Source organism: Calidris pugnax, unplaced genomic scaffold (assembly GCF_001431845.1).
Source record: "Calidris pugnax isolate Ruff unplaced genomic scaffold, ASM143184v1 scaffold127, whole genome shotgun sequence".
In the NCBI taxonomy this organism is placed as follows: domain Eukaryota; kingdom Metazoa; phylum Chordata; class Aves; order Charadriiformes; family Scolopacidae; genus Calidris; species Calidris pugnax.
The window spans coordinates 163,953-190,950 of record NW_015090883.1 but is presented as its reverse complement, the minus strand read 5'-3'; the positions used below and the strand labels follow the sequence as shown (position 1 = coordinate 190,950).

Sequence of the window (26,998 nt, the reverse complement as noted above, 5' to 3'; positions counted from 1 at the left end):
CGGGTCAGAGAGAAATGTACAACCCCTGGTGCAGAAAAGGAGGGTCTAGAACTCAGTCACTCTTTGATAAGCAGCAAGAATGTATGTTTGTGCCACAGTATGTTCGGGTATATATAGGTGCTTTTCCCGTTTTTTTTTTTTTTTAATTTTTTTTTTCTTTTTATAAATAATTTTTATTTTCTTTTAGGATTCATGATTTATTTTTTTTTTTTAATTTTATTTTCTCTTTATTTTAATACTTCTTTCCCTGGAGCTCTGGCACCTGCACTCAGCACAGGCAGCCCAGAGCCAGGCAGGACTTCCCCAACGCCCCTGAAGCCACTTTGCTTTTTTTTTTTCTTTTTTTTTTGCTTTTTTTTACTTTAAAAAAAAACCAAAAAAACCCAAGAAACAGCAAAACACAACTAAAAGTCATTATTAACCTATACACTGTCAATGGAAAATAAGCTGCTTTTTTTTTTTTTTTTTTTTTTTTTTTTTTTTTTAACAAAAGGAAAAAAAACACAATTGAATTATTTGGTGGTGGTTAATAAAAGACATTATCATGGTTACCAGCCATAGCAAGTTAATAGGTAATATATCCAAAATAATATCTCTTAACACTCAAGACAACCTCTGTTTCTATAGTCAGCGAAGGAATAAATAGAATTTCAGCTCCGTAAATACATTTGAGCCTTCCCCGGGGAAGGCTCCTGCTCCGGCGGTTGTGTCCCCACCTTGGTCCCGACCTCCCTCGCTTTCGGGTTCTCCCTTTGCCTCTCCCCCTCCCTGGACCCCCCCCAAAAAATCTCCTGCCTGCGGGGAAGCAGGACACCGAGGGAAGAGCCAACATCAAACTTTGCATTTGGCACTTGTTTGGTTAATTTTTTTTTTTTTTTAAAAAAACAAACAAACAGAAAAACAACACAAAACCAGGACACTTTAAAACAACTTCCAAATGCTGCAGGGCCACTGGATTGACACATCTCCCACCCCACACCACGCTCCCCCTTTAGCCCTGCTCCGGCCGGTCCCGGCACACGCTGCTGCCCATCGGTGCTCACGGCCGAGCCCATTTGGGCAATATTTTAAATTATTATAATTATTATTAATTATTATTCCTTCTCTGTATCCCATCAGAAGACTCGGAGCGGCGAAGCCATCGCTATGCTGAGCATCGCTAGGAGTGATCGGCGGCTTTTCTGGCCCTGATTTATGCTTTAAGAAGAAGCTTGAGCCACGCTGTGTCACGTTTTACACATTTCATGCCCCCAGGACCAAATTGAGCTCCCCATTCTAAAAAGCAGCATGAGAGGGGGTGAGGGGGCAAGTTGAGCCACCACCATCCACGTCCCCACCAGCCCCGGCACACATTTATCGCCAAGAAAAACGGGGCTGTGGAGTTGCCCCCACTTTGGGGCTTGGGTTTTATGGGGCCGAATAAAACCAACAGGCTCTCCCCCAAGCATCCTTCCCCCCTCCACCTCCGCAGGGGCTGGAAGAGCCCCTCATCGTTGGGTGTTGGTAACTGGGGGAGATGTGTGAAGCCAGGATGCAGCATCTCCCCGGTACCCCCGCAGGCAAGAGACACGGACACTCACCCAGCGTCCCCCCACTCCCTTCACCAACATCCCCCAGGATCACCCCCTTCCCCACGTCCCTGCACCCCGACCCACGCTGGGGTCACAGGGAGAAAGAGGAGGGGGGACACCCCACCGACCCTCCGCCACCCCGTGCACAACCGCGGATGCTCTGGGCTACACTGAAAGGAAATTTTGGGGTTATTTTTTTGTTTTTGTTTTTAAAACTCTGGGCTCGCCGGGCCAGTCTGGGCCCGAAGGCAGCGAAACTCAAAAGGACGGGACCACCGGCCCCGAAGCCCCCGGTGGGACAGGCAAATCCTCCCCAAAAAAGGGTTTTTGGTCACACACCCCCCCTGCGTGATATTCCATATTCATTCGGCTCCTCGTCCAGAAACAGGGTTTGCCCTTTTTTGAACCCTCCGTTGTCAGCACTCTCCTGCCGCGTTCCCCCCCTCCCCTCCCCATGCTTTTTCATCAACATCGTTGATTTTTTGCCTATATTTTTTTGTTTTGTTTTGTTGGTTTTTGTTTTGTTTTTTTTTTCTTCCCCCCCCCCTAGCATGGATGTAATAAATGACAACACAAATTCCAAGTCTAATGATATGTTCACAAGGACAATCTACACATTCACAAAATTAGAACAGGAGAGAGAGAGAGAGAGAGAGAAAGAGGAGAGGAGGAGGAGGAAGAGGAGGAGAGAGGAGAAAGGATGCAAGCTATCTCTGAGGCTCCCTGCAAGCCCCGACCTCGCCGCTGGACCCGCAGCAGTTGTTCTCCCGCCCAGCGTCCCCGTCGCGACGCCTTCTAGATCGTGGAGGTTCGGTCGACGCCATCTGCAAGCAGGAAGGGACAAATTAGGAGAAAGCCCCCCTCCCTCACCTCGCACTGCTACCCCCCTTCTCCCCTCCGTGGGGATGGACACCCCAGAGCATCCCCATCCCACTGCCCCTGCGTGAGGAGGTGGCACCACGGAGCCACCTCCACCCTCCCCATCTCCCCCAGGGGGTGGGGAAGGGTTTTGGGGTGTCAGCACTCTGCTGGTGGCTCCATTCAATGTGTCCCCCCTGCCCCGCCGCGCCGTGGCAGCCCCCCAGCCCTCCCGAGCTGCTGTCCCAACACAGGTCCAGACCCTCTGCCACGTCCCCACGGCACCTTTCCTGGGAGCAAAGGGGGCTTCTGGCCAGCTGGGATTCACCACGAGGTGGGTACAAGCCTCAGACCCCCCCCTGCAGTGGGACAAGTCCATGACCCACCACCCAGGAGTGGGGGGACGGAGCTGGCGTGGGGGGCTGCCTCGCCCCCCTCAGCTACCCCAGCCCTGCAATGCCCACACCACAGAGGATGCAAAATCTTCCTCCATCTGAGGACCATGGCAGGAAAAAATAGCCCCAGGAGTCTTTCTTTCTCCCCAGAGCCCCCATCCCCAGTGTCCCTTGACAACAGGGACACATCCAGCCCCGAGCCCAGGAGTGAGGGTCCATGACCCATCCCAAAGCCACACAAACATCCCCTGTGCCAACAGCCCCCTCTCCTCCACCCCCCCGCAGGTGCCAGCAGCTCTTATGGCTCCAGAAATCAACACCCACCAGCATTTCCAACCCTCTGGCCCCAACCACCCCCCATCCCTCATCCCAAATCCCCATCCCCGGGATGGAGAGCGGCCGGGGTGGGGGTGGGCAGCCCCCGAACAGAGCACTCCCCATTTTACACTCCCCGGGACACCACAGCCTCCTCCCTCCTTAAAACTCAAAACAGACAGGTTTGTTACACCTTTTTTTTTTTTTTTTTTTTTTTTTTGTTTTTTTATTCTTTTTTTTTTTTTTAAGCGCTATTTATAGCACGACCGGTTTGGAGAGGCTCGGGGTCTGCGACCTGGAAAAAGGAATCACTGGGAGGAACAGTACCCTGCAGAGGAACAAGACAGCTAAGCCTCGCCTGGGCACACGCCGGAGAAAGGCTTCGGGTGACAGAAGTGTCCTTGTTTTCCCCGTCGCGGCGCTGCCAGGGCCCTGCTGCCTCTTACAGTCCTTGCTCCGGCGTGTCCCTCTCCCCGGGACGGCGTGGCTGTGGGGGGAGCCCGGTGGCACCCGTCCTCCCCGAGGGGCTCTTGATCCTCAACCCTTCGGCGAGACCCCAGCTGGTTATTCCGGATGGTCTGATGATGCTGGTGGCCGTGCTCGTCTCATGGCCAGGTTGGGGTGGGGTGGGTCATCCTTCATGCTTTGGGGGGGTCCAGCGCATCGGCGAGGGGCGCACCGGGCTCTTCTGGTGGTGGCACATCTTGCCTTCTCGTTGGGTTCTCCATCACGCTGCCGCTGTGCTTTTTCCATCTCTCCTGCTTGGTTTTCCACCTGGTCCTCCTCCCTCCCCGTGCCCGTTATCCGCCCGGATAAGCACCAGCATAACCACCGGTGGATAACCAGTGCCACCAGCAGCCCCCAGTGGGGTTTTCACCCCCCCAGTGCCTCGGGGGTCCTGCACCCCCCCGGCCAAATGAGGGGCACCGGTGGCAGAAGGGTAAAATACTCCAAAGCCTGTGAACCATTCGAGCACTCCGGTGGCAAAGGGCTTTATCGAGAACTAATAACAGACTAGCGAGCTAATACTAATTATTATTAGCAAGCCAACTGGTGGCTAATAAGCACGGACTCCACTAGCGCTGGGTGCGATCCCTGTGTTTCGGTTTTACCCCTCTGCCCCGGCTGCCTCGCCGAGAGAAGCCCATGTCCCCATCCGATCTCCCCTGGTGTGGCAGAAGGGTAAAATACTCCAAAGCCTGTGAACCATTCGAGCACTCCGGTGGCAAAGGGCTTTATCGAGAACTAATAACAGACTAGCGAGCTAATACTAATTATTATTAGCAAGCCAACTCGTGGCTAATAAGCACGGACTCCACTAGCGCTGGGTGCGATCCCCGTGTTTTGGTTTTACCCCTCTGCCCCGGCTGCCTTGCCGAGAGAAGCCAATGTCCCCATCCGATCTCCCCTGGGAGCAACCTCAGGAGCATCTCTGGGAGCTTCCTCAGGAGCATCCTCAGGAGGATCCCTGGGAGCAACCTCAGGAGCATCTCTGGGAGCTTCCCTAGGAGCATCCTCAGGAGCATCTCTGGGAGCATCCCTAGGAGAATCTCTGGGAGCTTCCCTAGGAGCATCCTCAGGAGCATCTCTGGGAGCTTCCCTAGGAGCATCCTCAGGAGCATCTCTGGGATCTTCCCTAGGAGCATCTCTGGGATCTTCCCTAGGAGCATCCTCAGGAGCATCTCTGGGAGCCTCCCTAGGAGCACCCTCAGGAGCATCTCTGGGATCTTCCCTGGGAGCAACCTCAGAAGCATCTCTGGGAGCATCCTCAGGAGCATCTCTGGGAGCATCCCCAGGAGCATCACTGGAAGCATCTCTGCATCCAGCCCTGCCGCCCCCTGCCCAGTTTGCTCACAGCCACAGCCTGTCCCAGCTTTTGGGGGGTGCGGGGCAGGGGCAGGTGCTGGGGGGCTCGGCGGAGGTGGCGTGGACATGCTGGAAGAGCCCGAGGAGGAGGGAGTGCTCACCGCTGAGCGCGTGCTCCGTCATGCTCAGGCACAGGGACTCCAGCCTGTTGTTGATGTCAGGTTCAGTCACCGGCACCTGGAACTCTGCAGGGAGAAAGGGACAGGAGACCTTGGTCAGGAGACCTGGCAGGGACCCCAGCCTGTCTGCCCCACACCCCCTGCCTGCTCTGTTGCCCCACATGGGGTAGGAAACCACGTTTCCCTGCTTTTTATTGACAGGGGGTAGCAGAAGGTGGATGGAAACGAGGGGTTTGGGTGGTGGATAGATGGGGAGGGAAGATGATGGATGATGCTGGAAGGGGGGAAGACGGGGTGAGAGCAGGACCCTCACCCTGGAAGGAGGCAGCCCCAGGCCCTGCCCTTGCTCAGGCTCCACAAAAATCCTCCATAGGTGCAAAACCTTCAAGTTCTCTGTGCAGGCAGGGTTACTGCTCTGACGTGGGATGGCAGCACAGACCAGCAGAGCCACCCATCCAGCTTTCTGGTGGCCACCACTCGGTCACCCACAGCCCCACCACCACATCCCTGGGGGGAGGTGAACCCAAAAAACACCCAGCAGGGGGGAGGATGAAGTTTGGCGTGCTGCAACCCCCCTGCCCGAGCCATACAGCACCGAAATGCCCTCCTCTCTGCAGCAAAAAGCTTTGCAAAGAACAGCTCTTGCTACCACCGGATGGCACCTCCTGCTTGCCACCAGCCTGCAGGAGGATGGGACAGGGTCCAGGAGGGCTGAGGTCCCCGCAGCCCCACGAAAAGTATTTCAGGAGCCCAGCCCTGCTGTTATTGCTTATTTTCCTTGCGACTGGGTCTGCATCTTTGGCTCTCGAATCCTCCTACGCCCTCATTCGCCGCAGGCTGCCACGCAAAGAGGAACCTATTTATTCTCCTTCAGCGCCTGCAGAACCGTGCCCTTGTCCTGGTGTTTAATCAATACCCCAGAACAGACGCTGCTTTCGCTGTACACCACGTTTGCTGCCTTAAATTATGCAGCTAAAACACCGCAGGCGTGTGATGTGAGGGGAGCTGCCAAGCTGGAACTGTGGCAGAAGCTTATGGATGAGGTTTAGTTTACTTGGGGGGGGTTAGGGGGGAGTGTATCTCCCTGTCCTGTGGTATAAATTATTATGGTTTGTTGGTCATTAAAGGCTAATGAAGGGATATACAGAGAAAAAAAGGATGAGCGTCCCAAAGGGAAGGATGCTCCAGGTTGAGGGTCCAGGTTCAGGAGGAACCCCCCCCCGAAATCAGGGGATGCTCCTACATATGGGAGCATTTTTGAGGCGTTTGGGAAGGAAGCACCGATGTGGGTTTTGAGAAAACATGTCCCTTGTGTGCACAAAGGCAGTCCCTCCACACCATGTCCCCATGTCCACATCTGAGCAAAAAAGCTCATGGAAGAGCTATCACCTTCCCCTCCTGACATGAAACCCCTCAGAAAGAAGCTAGGTAAGGCACCAGCCTTTATATATAGTGCCAAGACGTTATAAATATATATATTTAGGCTCATAATCCCTCTCTCTGGTTCAACCAACCCAGTAAAATCCAACTGATGTCAAAGATACCCAGCCCGGGCTGGCACAGCGTGGCTTCCAGCGTGGCCAGTACAGGTGATGCTCCTTTTCATGCAGCCCCCCCCCTTGTTTCGCTGTGGGTAAGCCAAAAAAAACCCCAAATCTCTGCTTCCTACCTGGCTGCTGAAACATCAGCATGGTCTGCGGGGAGGTGTGGACCGGCAGCGAGCGCGTCCTTTGCACCGAACTGTGGCTGCGGCTGGGCATGCTGTTGCTGCCCCCGGGGTTGGCAAACCAGAGGTTCTGCAGAAGGCAAACAACAACAACAAAAAAAAGGGCCAGGGGATGTAAAACACAGCGTATTTCTAACCCCCTCGGGTCCCCCCCTCCACCTCTCAGCTTGCCCCCTCCCCACCCCGTCCCTCTTCTGCATCCCGCCGCAGGGAAGGAGGAGAGTGCCCAAACGTTGCTGGAGAAGAAGGGGAGAATCACAGAATCACAGAATCTTAGTGGGTGGAAGGGACCTCTGAGATCATCGAGTCCAACCACAAAAAAAACCCAAAAAACCCACACCACACCACATCAAACGTCCACCAAAAACACCGCACCCACCAGCTAAACCCCACACTCAACACCTCGCCATAAACCAATAACCTTGGGCAGCCATGTCTATACGTTTCTTAAATACCTCCAGGGATGGAGACTCCACCACCTCCCTGGGCAGGCTGTTCCAGTGCCTGACCACTCTCTCAGTCAAGTAATTCTTTCTAATATCTAATCTAAATCTCCCCTGCCCCAACTTCAGACCATTTCCTCTGGTCTTGTTGTTCGTCCTTTGGGAGAAGAGGCCAACACCTGCCTCTCTACAACCTCCTTTCAGGTAGTTGTAGAGGGCAATGAGGTCTCCCCTCAGCCTCCTCTTCTCCAAACTAAACATGCCCAGTTCCCTCAGCCTCTCCTCATAGGACTTGTTCTCCAGACCCCTCACCAGCTTGGTGGCTCTCCTCTGGACACGCTCCAGCACTTCAATGTCTTTCCTGTAGTGAGGGGCCCAAAACTGAACACAGCCCTCGAGGTGAGGCCTCTCCAGTGCCCAGTACAGAGGCACGATGACTTCCCTACTCCTGCTGGCCTCGCTATTCTTGATACGAGCCAGGATGCCATTGGTCCTCTTGGCCACCTGGGCACACTGCTGGCTCATGTTAAGCCTGCTGTCTACCAACACCCCCAGGTCCTTTTCTTCCGGGCAGCTTTCCAGCCACTCTTCCCCAAGTCTGTAGCGTTGCCTGGGGTTGTTGTGACCAAAATGCAGGACCCGGCACTTGGCCTTATTCAACCTCATCCCATTGGCCTTGGCCCATTGATCCAGTCTGTCCAGATCAAGAAGAAGAGGGGGACGCAGAGAAGCCAGAGGAGAAGAAGCAAAGGAAGCTCGCGTGGGGAATGGAGAAGGTGGAGATGCCAAGGAAAAGCCGACCCACCTGTCTGCCTTGCTTGAGGATGGCGGGGCTGGCGGCGGGGCTGCGCTGGGGGGTGCCCAGTAGCCCACTGGGACCCAGCAGCCCCAGGCGGGCGGTGGGGAGGTTGCGGGAGGGGATCTGGAACTGGCGGGGGTTTCGCCGGCCCAGTCCTGCCCCCGCAGATCCAGCTGTGGGTAAGGAGTTCGACTGGCCAAAGCCTCGGCTGCGGGAGAGAGAGGACAACCGGAGGGTTAGGAACGGGTGGTGGGGGCGAGCGGTTGGGTTGGTGGGCCCAGAGGGACAGCCAAATGTCCCCAGGGTGCCAATCCATCGCTGCAAAGCACCAGATTGATGGTCACCACCCCACCAACCCCCCACGGGACCCTCTCACTGGACCCCCAGCTGATGTGTCCATCCCTCCCCTCCCGGAATCCCTCATACCTCCTCTGCTGCCGATAGCCTGATAGCTCCAGCAGGGATTTCCGAGGGAAAGACCGAAAGAGTTTCTGCACCTGCTGTTTCCATGACAGCAGCCGCTTCTTCTGGGTCTCTGTAAACGCCTGCCCGAAAGAAAAGAGAAAAATAGGAAACAGATGAGTATTTTTCTGGACCAAGCCAGCGGGGATGCCTGTGAAGAAAATCACCCGGAGCAGGAGGTGGCATGAACTGAGCCCCATCATCAAGCCCAGAGGGAAATCCTGGTCTTTCTCAAGGATTTGCTCATCTCAAGTGGAGAAAAAGCTCCGGCAGCATCCCATGCACCCCAGGCTCTGCCCCCAAGGCTGCCAACCCCCCCTGGGCAGATCAGGGCTCCTCCAAAGCTTCCCTGCCACCCCTCCTTGCCCCCAGACCCACTGCTCGTGCTCCCAGCTCCCTGCTTGCTGCCAGGGTTTGCTGGCTGGTCCCCACCGGTAGGGACACTTGTCACCTGGACGTGACTCTAGAAAATGCTGGGATTTGGAAAGCAGAGCTGCTCTAGAGCATCCCACATCCCATCCTCCATCCCAGGACCAGGCAGAGCTCCGCTCTGGCACTGACATCCTTCATGGGAGGTCACCCAGGGTGAGCCCCATCACCCTCCCGGGCAGGGGACAGATCTCCCCAAATGCCCCAGACCTGCAGGCAGGCGGTGTGGGTTACGGGGACACCCACGTGCCTGTCACCACTAACTTTAGACACCCAACGTCTCCACACCGTCAGTGGAGAGGAGCAGAGGTCTCCAGAGGACAATTTGCAGGCTAATTAGCGCCCGACTTGATTGCTCCGAGCCACTCTCTGGAGGAGATGCTCTCTCCCGGCGCTGATTACGCCGGAGCCGACGCAGACAGTGATCCTGGGACCGATGGGGTGACACCGCGTCACCAGGTCTGTCCTGGCTGCTCCTGTAAAATGAGCTCCTCTGCAGGTCTGTGTCCTCCTGGCTTTGCTCTCCAGCCCCGGGAACCTGCTCCCACCATCCTTGTCCTCTTCGTGGTACCTCTGCTCCCTCCGGGATGCCCTGCTCGGCTGTCCAGAGAGTCCAGGCACCTTCTCCAGGCCCTGATGCTCTCTGAGAGGGGAGCAAGTGGGACCACAACGTGCTCTTCCCTCCCACAGCTATTTCCCACTGCCTGTGCAGAGCACTGAGAAGACCATACCCATGGCTCTAAACCTGTCTTGCAGCAAACCCAAACAGCGGGTGCCACCACCCTGTACGTTGGGAGTCAAATGTTGGCTGACACTGCAGGAGTTCAAAAAGTATGACAAAGCACTTGCATTTTTGCCCAGTATCCAATTATTTCACCCTGACTCGGGATCTCCTGTGCTTGGCCCTACAGAGATGCGTGGATCAAACCTTTGCACAAGGGCAGCTTGGCCACCTGCACAAGGCAAGGGGCTACGAGCCACCTTTCTCCTCTTCCACAGGGTCTGCAGCCACCAGCCCTCTCCAGAGGAGACCCTTCCGTGCTTTGAGAGCATGGGGTTTTTTTTATAAACAAATAACTTAGAAATGCTTAAAGCTACTACAAGAGGGTGTGCAGCCATCACCCAGTAAAAGAGAATCCACCAAGAGCAGAAATAAATGCCCCCGGTGCCAAAATGCCAAGACCACGTGCTGCCAGACAGGAGGTGGCAACGCCAAGGGATGGCCAGGTCTGTCTGACAGAAATCACCTGCACGTTCATCCCGGGATTTTTCACAGAATCACAGAATGCTATGGGGTTGGAAGGGACCTCTGGAGAACATCCAGTCCAACCCCCTGCCAAAGCAGGTCCACCCAGAGCAGGTTGCACAGGAACGTGTCCAGGTGGGGTTTGAATGTCTCCAGAGAACGAGACTCCACCACCTCTCTGGGCAGCCTCTTCCAGGGCTCTGTCATCCTCAAAGCAAAGAAGTTCCTCCTGATGTTTAGATGGAACTTATATTCAAGTTTGTGCCCATTTCCTCGTCCTGTCACTGGGCACCTCCTTTCATCCAGCTGCTGATCAGACCATCGCGAGCCGATGAATTTTCCAGGTCTTGGCAATTAAGCGAGCGTGGAGAGGGAGGAGCAACATTCCCACACACCCCGTTGGAGCTACTGCCTGCTCCAGCCCTCTTCTGTCACAATTACTATTAATACCCCCCTCCCCCAAAAAAATATTTGTGTTAGGAACCAAAAGGTTTACATAAACAGATACTTTGGCAACAGTTTCTAAGTGATGAGAACAACGACTCACCTCGTGGATTAGACATTTGTCTATGAGCTGTAAATAGGAACTTATATTCTCTTCATCGGGTCGGGAAACTAAAAGTTGTGTGCATACTGGAAAAAAAAATAGAGAAGAGAAATGGGCATGGGGACACTGAACTGGGGTCTGAGGAGTCCAACAAATGCTTTTTTTTCCCTCGTCCCACAGGTGAGTCTTCTTATCAGGGAGTAAAAAACACCCTTCCCCAATTCCTGCTGTGCTGTCCTATATTTAGGGCCAGATTCTGTTCTCCGTTACGCTGGTGTAAATCCAGAGAACCCCACTGGAGTCACCAAAATTAGACTGGAGCAAATCAGGGACGCAAGATTATTCCCTTTTCCTAATTGCAACACACCAAAGGCACTGCTGGCTCAAGCTCCTGCTCCTACAGCCAAAATCTACCCCCGCTGTGAACGGATTCCCACCTTTCCCGACGAGATTTAACCTCTTTTGGAATGAATGCCATGAAAGCATGTGGAAATGAGTTCACAAAGAAATGAGCCTCTGCTTTTGTAATCCCTGGGCAGGGATGCCTCGTGGTCCAGGACACCTTGTCCTGGCAAGGCTTGTGCCACACGTCCAGCTTCGTGCGTGACAGGGGCGTTTGTCACGGGCTGAATTCATCAGCGGGTTTCAAACGGGGCCAGAAACCCAGGTTTGTCTGTGCCTGCAGCCAGTGAGCTGGGGAGAAAATCTGCAGCAAGTCTTTGTATAGAAAATGTTATCTATTTTTTTTGCAAAAAAAGGGAAACAGGGATGGGGCTGATACTTCTTTGTGGGATCCCAATGAGTTTCTTTCTGTTCCTGGTCTGTGTGAGCCTGTGATGAGATTCCCCTCCCCTCTTCCCCAGGGAGATCTCCCTCCACGCAGCCAGCACTGACAACTCAAATGCCACTGAGGGGAGTCAGGACATGCCCAAACTCATAGAAATTTGCTCAAAGAGCCCCGTCTGTGGCATTGGAGGTTGGTTCACCCCTCACATGGCTCCCGTGCACCTCCCAGTGTGTTTATCCTGCTGCAAAGCACCAGCTATGGAATGGCACCTGAGTGTTTTGGATGTCCTGCATCTAAATTAGGGCTTGAAGAGAGGCTTGGACCCAGCTGATTTGTACTCAGGACAGCTCACACTAAGTCCACACACCAGTGCTACCCCAAACACAAGAAAAGTAGGCCCAAGGGGGCTGCTAAAAAGACCTCTGGACCAGTGGGATGCTCCCAGGGCTCTGAATGGGAAGGGAGAGGATGCTCTGATCCTGACCTGGGGCAGGGAGAGGATGCTATCCATCCTGAGCTGGGGCAGGGAGAGGATGCTATCCATCCTGAGCTGGGGCAGGGGGCAGGGAGAGGATGCTATCTTCTCTCACCTGGAGCAGGAGAGGACACTATCCATCCTGACCTGGGGCAGGGAGAGGGTGCTATCGGTCCCCAAACAGGAGCAGGGAGAGGATGCTATCCACCCCTGAGCTGGGGCAGGGAGAGGATGCCATCCATCCCCCACCTGGGGCAGGAAAGGACTCTATCCATCCCCCACCTGGGGCAGGGAGAGGATGCTATCCATCCCCAAGCTGTGGCAGGGAGAGGATGCTATCCATCCCTAAGCTGGAGCAGGGAGAGGATGCTATCTTCTCTCACCTGGAGCAGGAGAGGACACTATCCATCCTGACCTGGGGCAGGGAGAGGGTGCTATCAGTCCCCAAACAGGAGCAGGGAGAGGATGCTGCCCTTCATGGGAGGTCACCCAGGGTGAGCCCCATCACCCTCCCGGGCAGGGGACAGATCTCCCCAAATGCCCCAGACCTGCAGGCAGGCGGTGTGGGTTACGGGGACACCCACGTGCCTGTCACCACTAACTTTAGACACCCAACGTCTCCACACCGTCAGTGGAGAGGAGCAGAGGTCTCCAGAGGACAATTTGCAGGCTAATTAGCGCCCGACTTGATTGCTCCGAGCCACTCTCTGGAGGAGATGCTCTCTCCCGGCGCTGATTACGCCGGAGCCGACGCAGACAGTGATCCTGGGACCGATGGGGTGACACCGCGTCACCAGGTCTGTCCTGGCTGCTCCTGTAAAATGAGCTCCTCTGCAGGTCTGTGTCCTCCTGGCTTTGCTCTCCAGCCCCGGGAACCTGCTCCCACCATCCTTGTCCTCTTCGTGGTACCTCTGCTCCCTCCGGGATGCCCTGCTCGGCTGTCCAGAGAGTCCAGGCACCTTCTCCAGGCCCTGATGCTCTCTGAGAGGGGAGCAAGTGGGACCACAACGTGCTCTTCCCTCCCACAGCTATTTCCCACTGCCTGTGCAGAGCACTGAGAAGACCATACCCATGGCTCTAAACCTGTCTTGCAGCAAACCCAAACAGCGGGTGCCACCACCCTGTACGTTGGGAGTCAAATGTTGGCTGACACTGCAGGAGTTCAAAAAGTATGACAAAGCACTTGCATTTTTGCCCAGTATCCAATTATTTCACCCTGACTCGGGATCTCCTGTGCTTGGCCCTACAGAGATGCGTGGATCAAACCTTTGCACAAGGGCAGCTTGGCCACCTGCACAAGGCAAGGGGCTACGAGCCACCTTTCTCCTCTTCCACAGGGTCTGCAGCCACCAGCCCTCTCCAGAGGAGACCCTTCCGTGCTTTGAGAGCATGGGGTTTTTTTTATAAACAAATAACTTAGAAATGCTTAAAGCTACTACAAGAGGGTGTGCAGCCATCACCCAGTAAAAGAGAATCCACCAAGAGCAGAAATAAATGCCCCCGGTGCCAAAATGCCAAGACCACGTGCTGCCAGACAGGAGGTGGCAACGCCAAGGGATGGCCAGGTCTGTCTGACAGAAATCACCTGCACGTTCATCCCGGGATTTTTCACAGAATCACAGAATGCTATGGGGTTGGAAGGGACCTCTGGAGAACATCCAGTCCAACCCCCTGCCAAAGCAGGTCCACCCAGAGCAGGTTGCACAGGAACGTGTCCAGGTGGGGTTTGAATGTCTCCAGAGAACGAGACTCCACCACCTCTCTGGGCAGCCTCTTCCAGGGCTCTGTCATCCTCAAAGCAAAGAAGTTCCTCCTGATGTTTAGATGGAACTTATATTCAAGTTTGTGCCCATTTCCTCGTCCTGTCACTGGGCACCTCCTTTCATCCAGCTGCTGATCAGACCATCGCGAGCCGATGAATTTTCCAGGTCTTGGCAATTAAGCGAGCGTGGAGAGGGAGGAGCAACATTCCCACACACCCCGTTGGAGCTACTGCCTGCTCCAGCCCTCTTCTGTCACAATTACTATTAATACCCCCCTCCCCCAAAAAAATATTTGTGTTAGGAACCAAAAGGTTTACATAAACAGATACTTTGGCAACAGTTTCTAAGTGATGAGAACAACGACTCACCTCGTGGATTAGACATTTGTCTATGAGCTGTAAATAGGAACTTATATTCTCTTCATCGGGTCGGGAAACTAAAAGTTGTGTGCATACTGGAAAAAAAAATAGAGAAGAGAAATGGGCATGGGGACACTGAACTGGGGTCTGAGGAGTCCAACAAATGCTTTTTTTTCCCTCGTCCCACAGGTGAGTCTTCTTATCAGGGAGTAAAAAACACCCTTCCCCAATTCCTGCTGTGCTGTCCTATATTTAGGGCCAGATTCTGTTCTCCGTTACGCTGGTGTAAATCCAGAGAACCCCACTGGAGTCACCAAAATTAGACTGGAGCAAATCAGGGACGCAAGATTATTCCCTTTTCCTAATTGCAACACACCAAAGGCACTGCTGGCTCAAGCTCCTGCTCCTACAGCCAAAATCTACCCCCGCTGTGAACGGATTCCCACCTTTCCCGACGAGATTTAACCTCTTTTGGAATGAATGCCATGAAAGCATGTGGAAATGAGTTCACAAAGAAATGAGCCTCTGCTTTTGTAATCCCTGGGCAGGGATGCCTCGTGGTCCAGGACACCTTGTCCTGGCAAGGCTTGTGCCACACGTCCAGCTTCGTGCGTGACAGGGGCGTTTGTCACGGGCTGAATTCATCAGCGGGTTTCAAACGGGGCCAGAAACCCAGGTTTGTCTGTGCCTGCAGCCAGTGAGCTGGGGAGAAAATCTGCAGCAAGTCTTTGTATAGAAAATGTTATCTATTTTTTTTGCAAAAAAAGGGAAACAGGGATGGGGCTGATACTTCTTTGTGGGATCCCAATGAGTTTCTTTCTGTTCCTGGTCTGTGTGAGCCTGTGATGAGATTCCCCTCCCCTCTTCCCCAGGGAGATCTCCCTCCACGCAGCCAGCACTGACAACTCAAATGCCACTGAGGGGAGTCAGGACATGCCCAAACTCATAGAAATTTGCTCAAAGAGCCCCGTCTGTGGCATTGGAGGTTGGTTCACCCCTCACATGGCTCCCGTGCACCTCCCAGTGTGTTTATCCTGCTGCAAAGCACCAGCTATGGAATGGCACCTGAGTGTTTTGGATGTCCTGCATCTAAATTAGGGCTTGAAGAGAGGCTTGGACCCAGCTGATTTGTACTCAGGACAGCTCACACTAAGTCCACACACCAGTGCTACCCCAAACACAAGAAAAGTAGGCCCAAGGGGGCTGCTAAAAAGACCTCTGGACCAGTGGGATGCTCCCAGGGCTCTGAATGGGAAGGGAGAGGATGCTCTGATCCTGACCTGGGGCAGGGAGAGGATGCTATCCATCCTGAGCTGGGGCAGGGAGAGGATGCTATCCATCCTGAGCTGGGGCAGGGGGCAGGGAGAGGATGCTATCTTCTCTCACCTGGAGCAGGAGAGGACACTATCCATCCTGACCTGGGGCAGGGAGAGGGTGCTATCGGTCCCCAAACAGGAGCAGGGAGAGGATGCTATCCACCCCTGAGCTGGGGCAGGGAGAGGATGCCATCCATCCCCCACCTGGGGCAGGAAAGGACTCTATCCATCCCCCACCTGGGGCAGGGAGAGGATGCTATCCATCCCCAAGCTGTGGCAGGGAGAGGATGCTATCCATCCCTAAGCTGGAGCAGGGAGAGGATGCTATCTTCTCTCACCTGGAGCAGGAGAGGACACTATCCATCCTGACCTGGGGCAGGGAGAGGGTGCTATCAGTCCCCAAACAGGAGCAGGGAGAGGATGCTGCCCACCCCTGAGCTGGGGCAGGGAGAGGATGCTATCCACCCCTGATCTGGGGCAGGGAGAGGATGGTATCCCTCTCCAGACAGGAGCAGGGAGAAGATGCTATCTACCCCCGACCTGGGGCAGGCAGCCCATCCCATCACTGCCCTTCCCAAAAATCACCATTCACCTCCCCCCCCCATGCTCTTGCCTCTTCCCACAGCACGACGGGGCCTCAAAAAAACCCCCAACTCATCACCCCTAGGATTGCCCCTCGCGGGGGGGGTGCGGGGAAAGGCTGCTGCCAGCCCAGCCACCGCACACACCCTGCCCTGGAGCAGCTCTCCCTAGCGAGGACACCAAAACCAAGGTGGACAGCAGCTCACCTTTCCCCATCACTCTGGTGAACTGTCCGGGCAGGTCACCTTCGGGCAAAGGGCCCCCCCCCGACTCGCCCTCGCACCCCGGTAAGTGGTGGTGCTGCTGCATCCCCCCGGCGGCCGAGTCCTTGCAGTCGGAGCCTTGGCTGTCCGAGCCCAGCAGGGAGGAAGGGTGATGCGAGTCCGCCTCCCGACTGTGCTCCTCCGGGCTGGAGTTTTGGGAAGAGTAGGCTTTGATGGGGGTGAGGATCATTTGGTGTAGCTCCTGCAGTGGGACACGCAAGTTGCCACCTTCCAGGATGTCCTGTGGATTGGAGTGGAGAGAAGAGGGGTTTGTCTCTGCAGGGACAAGGGGACGTCGGCTACCGACCAAACAGAATCACAGAATCTTCTAGGTTGGAAGGGATCTTAAAGATCATCTTGTCCAACCATCAACCTAACTGACAAAAACAGACACCCACACAACAAACAAGAAGCATCACCATCGCTAAACCATACCTCCCAGCACTACATCAACCCGTCTTTTGAACACCTCCAGGGATGGTGCCTCAACCACCTCCCTGGGCAGCCCATTCCAATGGCTGAGAACCCTTTCAGTGAAAAAATTTTTCCTAATATCCAGCCTGAACCTCCCCTGGCGTAACTTGAGGCCATTTCCTCTCGTCCTGTTGCCTGTGACTTGAGAAAAGAGACCGACCCCCACCTCTCTACACCCTCCTTTCAGGGAGTTGTAGAGAGCAATAAGGTCTCCCCTCAGCCTCCTCTTCTCCAGGCTGAATAACCCCAGCTCCCTCAGCCTCTCCTCATAAGACTTGTGCTCCAGACCCCTCACCATCTTTGTTGCCCTTCTCTGGACCTGCTCCAGCACCTCGATGTTTTTTTTTATGGTAGGGAGCCCAAAACTGGACACAGCCCTCGAGGTGGGGCCTCACCAGTGCTGAGTACAGGGGGACAATCACCTCTCGGGCCCTAGACCTCTACCATTACATCCCAGAAAATCCCCAGCAAAGCCAACAGCCTCCCTCCTGCTCCAGGAGGTCTTCGCTTAGAGCCAGGGACTGAGGAGCTGCTGCAGGGACTGTGCCACATCCACGGATGTGTTCAGATCTGAATCTCCAGAGATGAACGTGTCCCGTCAACCACTGGGACCCAAAACCAGCAACAATCCAGCTTCAGCCTTTCCAAATTTCCACCAGGAAGATGCAAACCCCACGAGAGCGACTCATCCCATGAGATTTCGGTGCCCAGACCAGCAGGTATCTTGCTCCTTCCCCAGCAATAATTGCGTGGTGCTGGGGGATATGGTGTTGGGGAGAACTTTGTAGAGTAGGGTTGATGGTTGGACTCGATGATCCCGAGGGTCTTTTCCAACCTAAATGATTCTATGATTTCAGCCCTATTTAATTGGAATTGTACTTTTTTAATGTGGGCTTGTCTCTAAGCTTCCAGCACTGCCTTCCCACCTGGCTCTCCATTAACTGCTCTGCCCCAAAGAGCTCGCCATAGCATCCTGATGTCCTGGGACCACCACAGAGCCCAGGACCATGCTGGGATGCAGGAGCTCATCCTGCAGGAACAAAGCTGGGATGTCCCCATCCACACTGGGATGGGCTGGGGGAGCGGAGGCAGAGGGGAAGGGAGGGTTTCAAGGGGAGCAGGGTGGCTGTAGTCGGACACAGAAGGAGACACCACGAGGCTGCAGGTAGACTTATATCCCTGTAGCAAAAATATTCAGCTTGGAGACCCTGGGGGGAGAGGATTTGGGTAAACCCCCAGCCTTGCTCTTGGTTATAGCGTGGATCAAGAACTCCTTTTCTACAGCCATATCCTCCTCCCACTGATGGGAGATAATTGTATTTTTGGTTTTAATGTAGCCTGGACCAGAACAGCTCATCACAGGCTCCTGCAGGGTCTGGCTCCTGGGACGCCGCTTGGAAAGAGGCAGTTTTTGGGGCAAGTCCTAGGGAAGAGAGACAAAGTGGGTGCAGAGGCTGTGAGGGAGTCAGCTGAAGCCCTGAAATGGTTGTTCACCCTCATTCCTGCTGCACCTCCAGCTCGCTCTTGGACATCTTAGCTCCACTTTTCTCGAAAACCTGGCATCAGTCTGCTGGGCAGTATTTTTTTTGGGGAAAAAAAAATATCCTACTCTGCTAACCAGCAGAGAGGGGTGGAGCTGCTCTTTCCAAGAAAGCAGCAATCTTTAGCAGCGGGACACTGCCCAAAAAACAAATCAAGCCCCACACATGCTCTTGTTTAGTTAAAAAAAATAAATAAATTAAAAAAAAAATTGGATGGGAAGCCTGGAAAACCAGAGGCACCCCCTCCCAAGTCAAGCAGCTCACAGGCAGCTCTGAGCTCCAGCAAAGTGGGACCCGGTCGCAGCCCCACAGCCCAAACCCACCCCAGGAGGGCTCAAGAGCAGCCCCCCACACTTTTCTCCCTTATTTTACAGCGTGCGAGGCTGGTTGTGTCGGAGTCAATCAATACCATATTTCAAAATCCAGGGCAGAGGAGCGGGGGAAGAGGCTGGGCAATCGCCTGGAAAACATCTCACCCAGGCAAGCTCAATCCAGCGGGCTGTCTCTCAGATTTAATAGTTATTATTAATATACGGAGGTAAATACAGCTTTATTAGCTCCTGCCACACTCCAAGTACAATCCCATATTGTAAATAAATAGCAGAGCAGTGAGCTAACGAAAACACCAATAAATAGCAACACACCACGTAAGTATTTAAAAGCCCCTAGCGGGAGGCTCTGCAAGCTGCTGTTTGAAGAGGGTGCAATTAAATAGAATATAATATTGCGACACCAAAACGGTGAGAGGAGCCGGTCTGTGGTGCTGGTCCTGCCTTAAAAGCCATTTCGGCAAAGTTGGAGCTTTTGTTGAAGGGAAAAAGAAGTTTCTGTTTGTTCTCCTTGGAAATTCACCCTGTTGTTCAGGCACTGACGTTTGTGTCTGGCTTTTTATCTGGGGACAGATTGCCCATATGATGCTCCAGAAAAGAACAGTGGTCCTTGACCTGATGGACACTGGGAAATCACATCTGTTTTGGGGGATGGAGAAGCAGGGGCAGGGCTCATGGGTCTCCATGAGGAATGCTCTGCCTGGAGAGGTCTCTTGAGAAGGGCAGTGGCATCGTGGTGGAAGAGTTAACTGAGTGGCCAAGGGATAATCAGGGGTTAAAGGCTTGCTCTGCCCAGCTGGTTCTCCAGTGGGGAGAGAGGACCACGATGGCTAGTGGTGGTCCTGTAGCCCAGTTCAGCAGATGGGTGACCACCTTCCCATCAGCATCGCTGGGATGGTGCCCTCCAACACCTGGAGCTCAGGTGTTTATGGGCACCCTGGGGCTGGGCAGGACTTGTACCAGGGCTGTAGGGTATATCCATCCCAAGGTACATCACTAAGGGCAGGGGCATCGCGATGGGAGACTTAACTGAGAGGCCAAGGGATAATCAGGGGTTAAAAGCTTGCTCTGCCCAGCTGGTTCTCCAGTGGGGAGAGAGGACCACGATGGCTAGTGGTGGTCCTGTAGCCCAGTTCAGCGGATGGGTGACCACCTTCCCATCAGCATCGCTGGGATGGTGCCCTCCAACACCTGGAGCTCAGGTGTTTATGGGCACCTTGGAGCTGGGCAGGACTTGTGCCAGGGCTGCAGGGTATATCCATCCCAAGGTACATCATTCCACTCCAGCGTGGGTGCTGGAGATGGGTTAGGACCCAAAATACAGCCCCAAATAAAATCTGCATCTGGTACAGAAGTGTTTGAGACACCACCCAGATGCCGCAAAGCCAGCAACAGATCCCAACATGTGTAACCAAAGAGCACTTCAACCCAGAATTCATTCCTGGCTTCTTGAAAAGGAGGAAATACCAAAATGGTTGTGATTACTTACCCTTTCTAAAGATTTGAGCAGGTTTTGTCTTTCTTTTAGCTTTTGGATACTGATGACTATTTTGTGTCTTGCGCCTTTGGTAACATTCTGCAAAAAGCAGCACAAAAACCTGGCGTTAACATTTCCACAGGACATCCCCAGTCAGCCCAAATCCCTCCTCCCCTAAACAAAAAGGGCTGCTATACATTAATCAAGCTTCAGAGTGTGGAGATTAGCAGGGGACATAGAAAAATCACTTAGAGACTTGCTGAAGATAGACATTTCCAGCTAGTCTGTCCCTCCCCAGTATATCTCCCACAGGGAAGGCAAGGTGTGGACTGGCTCTCTTCATCCCCAGGATAAAGCAGAGGTAAATCTGAAAGTGGGGACATTTTCAAAGGTTCACAAGGCAATTGGCCACCAAAGCCCCACTGACATTAAAGGAGTTGGGTACTACAGTCTGTGCCCCTGGAACCCCTCAACTTAATCCCAATTGGAAGAAAACCCAAGCACATCTCCCATTGATGGGACTTTTATGCCGGGACTCCAGTAAGAAATCTAGGACAAGGTCTTTTTCAGGTACACTGTGGTTTTTTTTCACTCCCTAAGACTCAATCCCCCTATGTCTGCTTGCTTCCCAACCACCTGCGGCCAAACAGCCTTCCATGTGAAGAGACAAAAAGAGGTGTTGGAGATGTCTCATCTACCGACCGCACAAGAGTTGGGACCGCGGCTGATCCCCTTCACGACCGACGTGGGACGTACTTGTGCCTCGAGCTGGCATTCGGTGAGGGCCATCATCTCCTCATACGTCATCTGCGAGAAGAGGGCGGCGTACTTGTGCAGCCGGAGGCTCTTCAGCCAGGCTGGGACATCTGCAGCAGAAAGGTAAGGAGAAAAAAGCTCCCATTGAGTCCATGACACTGCTTAACCACACACAACAGCATCAACAGCAACACGAGGAGTTGATTAGGTGCCATCCACCATCCCATTGGCGCTCCAGACACCGTACTGAACTTCACAGACCTTTTGGAGGACATAGTGCTATGGATAAGGACAGTAGGAGGAACCAGCCCTTGGATGAGGACATAGTGCTACGCATACTGATGTATGCATAGCCCTAGGTTGAGGACACGTCCTCAGAAGTTTCTGCAGTTGAGCCACCAGGAATTAGCCCACGGAGAGTTGGCGTCACGCCAAGCTCCACGCTGGCCTTTTCCCAGGAACATGGGAACTGCCGAAGCTAACGGCGTGGTTGAGCTTAGGACGAGCAAATGGCTGTTTTACAGATGGCAGACACTGATTTAAATGGCTGCTTAAGAGGAATAAAGGGATTTATATTTTTTTTTTGAGCAGGGGAAAATGATGTGCCATCAAAGACGGTCCCACAATCTGTTTCAGAAGGGGCCTCAAAATGCACCAATTGAAATGACCTCTTCCTTCTCAGTGATTCTCTGCAGCGTAGCACCTCTGTGCCTGGCTGGCTGGGCATCTAAAAATACTTTTATCCTCCTGACATCAACATGGTTTCACAGGGAAGTATCTGGGAGGGGAATCCTTCCTCTGCAACATGCAAAACCCCACCAGACCCCATGATGGGGTGTCCTCCAGGGAGAAGGCAATGAGCCTCCCCAGCTCCAGCCTGCTCAGCACCTACTTGGAGTTTCACAGGTTTGGGGGGCCCGTGGTGACACCCCACAAGGGAGGGGGGGGTCCCTGCGGATATCTGTGCTGCAGCACAACACCGTGCCCATGACGATGCTTTTGCTTTGCATCCTGAAGGCTTCAAACCCTGTGCCAAATCAGGACCTGCTTTATTTAGCACCTACAACCCAACAATAGCTCTGCCGTAGCCTCCTGAGCTCACGCGCTCCGGTCCCAGCAATACCCTTGTCCATTAGTCCTTGTCCTCTTCCCCACCAGGAGACACCCAGGAGCCCCGTCTCAACCAACAATGGGTGCAGCAACAATGAAAAAACAGTGTTTCGGCCCCAAACAGCACCAAACCCCACACCTTGAATGGAGAGAGCAGCTGGAGGTTCAAGAAATCTCTCTTTTGGGGCTAAATACAAATTAACAGCAGCACTTCCCCTCTCTTTGACCATTCCTGAGTTGATGTAAAGGGTATGTGTCGAGAGGGTGATGGACCCCCTACCTCCTGATGGCATAGGAGAGTCCAAGGGGAAGGAGAAGTGGGGGCTTGCACTGGTTTTGGGAGGGATTTCTACCCACTATGTGCTTCTGCTCCCTGGCTGGGGCTTCTGGTGCTCTGCTCCCCACCAGCATGAGGACAACCTTCATGGACACCTCCAATAACCTTCGCTGACATGGCCAACCTCAACGGTTTTCCAGAATTGCTTCAGAAAGGGATGAGATGACACAAGGAGGACAGTCCCACTGCTGGGACATCTCAGACCCCAAACCCCATTCACATCCAAGCAGAGGTGATGCTAACAGCCCCAAAATGTTTTTTTGCTCACACTCTCCACCTGACAGGGGTCAGGATTCACGTTTCAGTGAAGTTCCTTAAATGCTGCACACAAAGAGATCAGCCCCACACCAAACACGGGGGCAAAGCCGTTACCGTGCATGGACAGGCTGAAATTTGCTCTTTTCTGAAAGTCCCATCATGCAACAGTCCTAAACAGTCCTAAAACCCACTGTCAGAGGCCTCTTAAATCGATCTGGTTAAAACAATTAAAAGCTATTAGCAGAAAGCCAATTAAGAGCTGTCAGCAGAAAGCCCTCTGTCTCCAGCGCAGGTGGGAAGTGCGGGGACCAACAGGCTTGAATCTAAACTTCAATTTAACACAAACCCGCCCCGTTTCAGCAACGACATGTTAAAATCTGCCTGATTCCATGTCCCCTAAGGACATCTGCCTTTGGTGCACGTCCATGCCGATGGCAAAGCCCACGGGGATACCTTCAGAAGCAAGGTGCAACTTCACAGACATTAAATCTTGTAGAAACCCCATTTCATAGAATCACAGAATGGTTTGGGTTGGAAAGGACCTTAAAGTTCATCTAGTTCCAACCCCTCCTCCCATGGGGAGTGACACCTCCCACCAGACCAGGTTGGTTGCTCAAAGCCTGGCCTTGAACCCCTACAGGGATGGGGCATTCACAGCTTCTCTGGGTAAATCGAGACCATCTCCAACCTTTGCAGAAGGTCAGAGAGCAGAAGTAGCTCTTCTCTCCTTTTACATCAACCTCTCTGGACCACCTCCTAATTTTGGGGAGTTATGATGGTCCCAGAGCCCCCTTGCCAGAGGGGATGGCAATCCCAGGAGCAGGCTGGGGAGAAGAAGCCACCCCAGCACAGAGGGACGGTGGTGGGGCTTTCCCCCTTCCCCTAGGGAAGAGGCAAGCAGGAGATGCGAGGTCATCTAAGGACATTTTCATAGTCCTTGGAAAGTCAAACTTCCTAATGATCTCCATGGACCAGCGAGCCACCCACCCGCAGAGCGACTCTTTAATCACCAATTATCAGGAGCTAATTGCAAAGTCATGGCATGGCTGTCAGAAACGCTGTGTCTGATGTGAGCAGCAAAGGGAGGACTTCCATGCTGCTCACCTGCACTGTCCCCTGCAGGCATTAAGCACTGGAGTTCGGCCAGCACGTGTACATCTGGGTGCTGATATGGAAATTTAGAGAAAATTTAGAAGGAAAACGATCCACCCTGCCATATAGATATATATATGCACACACAGGCCAACGTATAGACATAACGTCTTCACAAGTGCCCTTCAGGCACATCATGCTAAGCCATGGACCATCTCACAGCAGAAACCCCCTGCAGCAACCCTCCTCCAGTTGCACTCCAAGATGTGCCCTGGGAAGGGATGGATGGACAGATGGACAGGCTCTGCAAAGAGCAAAGTGTCTGCATCTTCCCCTGGAGAAACCAGGGGCTGGGAAAAATCCAAAGGGTGCTTTTCCTTCAGCATGAAGATAGCTGAAAACGACAGAAATAGGTGACACCAGGGGAGATGAGCTGTTAAGCCACGTCGGATGAGGGTCTGTGGTGGGTCTGGTTTCCCCACTACCCTCCTGGATGCCCAGGATGGTGCTAAAGAAGAAGCAAGGTGACCGAAGACACGGGTGACACCAAGCCACAAGAGCCCACAGGCGCTTGGGGAGACGTGGCTGCAATTCAGAGAAGGAACTTGGCAAAGGGAGCAACGGGCCTGGATGAAATAAGATGCAACCCAATAAAAATGCACCAAGTTGTGTGTTTCTGGAGGAACAAGAAACAGCACGAACTGAGGGCAGGGAACGGGCAGTCCTTCTGTGGGGACACAATGGGTCATACGCAGCCCGCGGCCGTGTGTTATTTGAGGACGATACGGCCACAGGAACGCCGTCCGTACGGCAACCAAGACTCTGCTCTGCTCCCAAGTCCAGTTTTGGGCAAGGCACCTTCCATAAAATATGGATTTTCTGGAAAAAAGAAAAAACCAAACCAGCGGACAGAAGCAAGAACAACCCCAAGTTTAGAAAACACCATCTGGGAAGAAGCTGGATTGGTTCAGCCTGAAGAAAATACCGCGGAGCGGGGAGGACACGACAGTCGTAGACACCAGAGGCTGCAGACATCTGTTTTGCATGTCCCTGGACAGCAGGACAAAAGCAATTTGGCTGACTCAGCAATGGGGGGAATCAGGTTTAGATGTTTGCAGCCCTTCCCCCAGAGAAGGAGGGTGCTCAGGAAGGGATGGCTCGAGGAAGGACAGCCATCTCCCCCGGGGGAGATGCAGCAGCCAGTGGGCTGTCTTCATCTGTGGAGTTTATTGAATTGATTATTGCTCGTAGACTGATTGGGCAAGAGCGCCTTTGGGTTTTGCAGATTTGGCCATATAAATCCACTCGGGGAAAGTTTGTGCCCACACAGGTCCTGGAGTTGCAGTGGTGGATCACTGGGAGCTGAGCTCCCCGCATCTCCTCCCCAGCTCCACCAGCAGAAACCCCGAGAAATGTAACATTAAAAAGACCCCACCAGCTCCTAAGAATGGTCTCCTTGATCCAACAGACTGCAGGATCCATCCCTAGGCGTGGAAAGCCTTGGGGACCCATCACGCTGACCGCAGCCTAGTCTTCACCATGCTCATGGTGACCCTTCCAAGCCAGCCTGCAGGTCCACCATCAGGTCACGCAAGCAGCCAGAGCCACAGGTAGGCATGGAGCCTGCAGCACTGTCGGAGATGAAACGCTCCCTAATCTACCTCATTAGGTGTTCGTTAGCAAGCGGAGCCGCTGAGAAGCCAAGCCTGGCCCTGAGAAGCTGTCAAGCCACATCTGGAGCCCACAGTCCCCACCCCAGAGCAACGCCACGGTGCAGAGTCCAGGCAGGGAGAGGGCTGAGCCCCCGGCATCCGTCTCAGGGGGGAACCATGAGGGGGCTTTTTTCATGCATTTATTTCATGCACAGGAAATAAATCTATTTCATGCACATCGAAGTCAAACAGAGCCCAGTCAAACGCCGTTCCACGTTACAGAGATTTATACAGACCTAGATTTGTCTCTAATTAGAATAAAATCAGACCCTCTGACTATTTAAAAACTACGATTATTCCCTTATGTTCATACACCATCCGTCTTTATACAGCAGAGTCGCTTTGCATTAATGAAAATTGCCATTGTTTAAATCACTCTCTGATTTCTGCGGGTTTGCTTTCAGTCATTTTTGTTTCTTCACAGGGACACACAGCCTATGCGTTTGCTCAGTTTTCATCTATTTATTCCTCCACAGCCTGCATTTCGCTCTCCATCTTTGACCACAGCAACAGGGTTTCGTTTCTGCCTGGTTTACCAACAAGATCACTGACATTTTTTGCTAAAATCCCTGCAGAACGCACGCGGAATGGGAAAAACAGCCCGAGGACTCAGGATAAATTCACTGTGAAGAAGCATCCCAAGCCCAAACTTCCCCAAACACACGATGGGTATCAAACACTGCAACGGTAAATCGCACGTGGCTTGCTACGCCTATGCTAAGCTATTTTTCACCGAAATTAAAAAAATAATAATTAAAAAAAAAAAGATAAAAGAGCACCACTCACAGCCAAAAGCCACAGGCTATGCAAAAAAGCCAGGTTTGTGTTTTTTTTTTTTTTTGGAAAGCTGGCAGCTCGCAGGATTCTGGGGCAAAACCAGCCCCACCGGCACCACCTTTTCCTTTGCTTGAAAGGAAATCTAACTTATCCCCCTAAAGCTAAATTCCTTAAGCAGGGAAGAAACGCCTCGAGGCCCCGTTTGGTTACGGGGGGATTCTCACCCAAAACCACCAACCGAGCCCCGCGCTGCCGGGAAAATGGCTTTTCCCCTCCTGCCTCTAGGTGCTGGGACGGGGACGGGGACCGGGGACGGGAAGGCGTCTGGTTTTTCACTCACCTTTCATCCCACTCCCTTCCTCCTGGAATGTGTTACGAGCGGAAGGCTGATCTTCTAAATGTTCACTCCCACCACTTCCCGAAGAGGCTACACTGCTTTGTGGAGACAGGGGGGCATGATCGGAAGGGATGCACTGGGGTCCTCTAGCTCGTAAGTCCTCATGAGACATCCATCCATGTCCTAGAGGTTGGTTTGGCACATTCATGGGTGGGGTAAGGGACACAGAGCGTTTCAAAGGGCTGTGGTGTGTCTGGCCTGAGAGAACTGAAAAAAAAAAAAAAAAAAAAAAAAATTGGAGACTCCTTCTTCCCTGTAGCTCTCCAATTCTTTGGCCACATCAAAATTCTTCCTGCTTAATCTCTGCTGCCTGCTTGAGAGGGAAAAGAAAAAAACCTGACTAACAAAAGGCAGAGCTTGCCCAGGCCCAGCAGGGCGCGGAGGGCCAGCAGGGCTCGCTGCCAGCACGGCAGGCCG

The 26,998-nt window shown here is 53.3% G+C and overlaps 1 protein-coding gene across 4 annotated transcripts in view; it reads right to left on the bottom strand.

Moving 5' to 3' along the window:
• Positions 1–2,148: 2,148 nt before the first annotated feature.
• Positions 2,149–26,998, bottom strand: part of SAMD4A (sterile alpha motif domain containing 4A) — a 112,626-nt gene continuing 87,776 nt past the window's right edge. Inside the window, exons 3-12 of one of the 4 annotated variants that reach the window (XM_014947058.1) lie at positions 26,525–26,788; positions 20,899–21,008; positions 20,155–20,241; positions 16,265–16,562; positions 14,170–14,255; positions 8,519–8,637; positions 8,099–8,300; positions 6,794–6,920; positions 5,107–5,190; positions 2,149–2,395 (exon numbers count right to left, since the gene is read on the bottom strand). In XM_014947058.1, coding sequence (XP_014802544.1) covers positions 2,367–2,395; positions 5,107–5,190; positions 6,794–6,920; positions 8,099–8,300; positions 8,519–8,637; positions 14,170–14,255; positions 16,265–16,562; positions 20,155–20,241; positions 20,899–21,008; positions 26,525–26,788 — 1,406 coding nt within the window. In that variant the 3' untranslated portion in view covers positions 2,149–2,366. Of the gene's footprint in view, positions 2,396–4,306; positions 5,191–6,793; positions 6,921–8,098; positions 8,301–8,518; positions 8,638–14,169; positions 14,256–16,264; positions 16,563–20,154; positions 20,242–20,898; positions 21,009–26,524; positions 26,789–26,998 lie in introns of those variants that run through there. The other 3 variants (XM_014947060.1, XM_014947057.1, XM_014947059.1) reach the window with 3 other exon arrangements.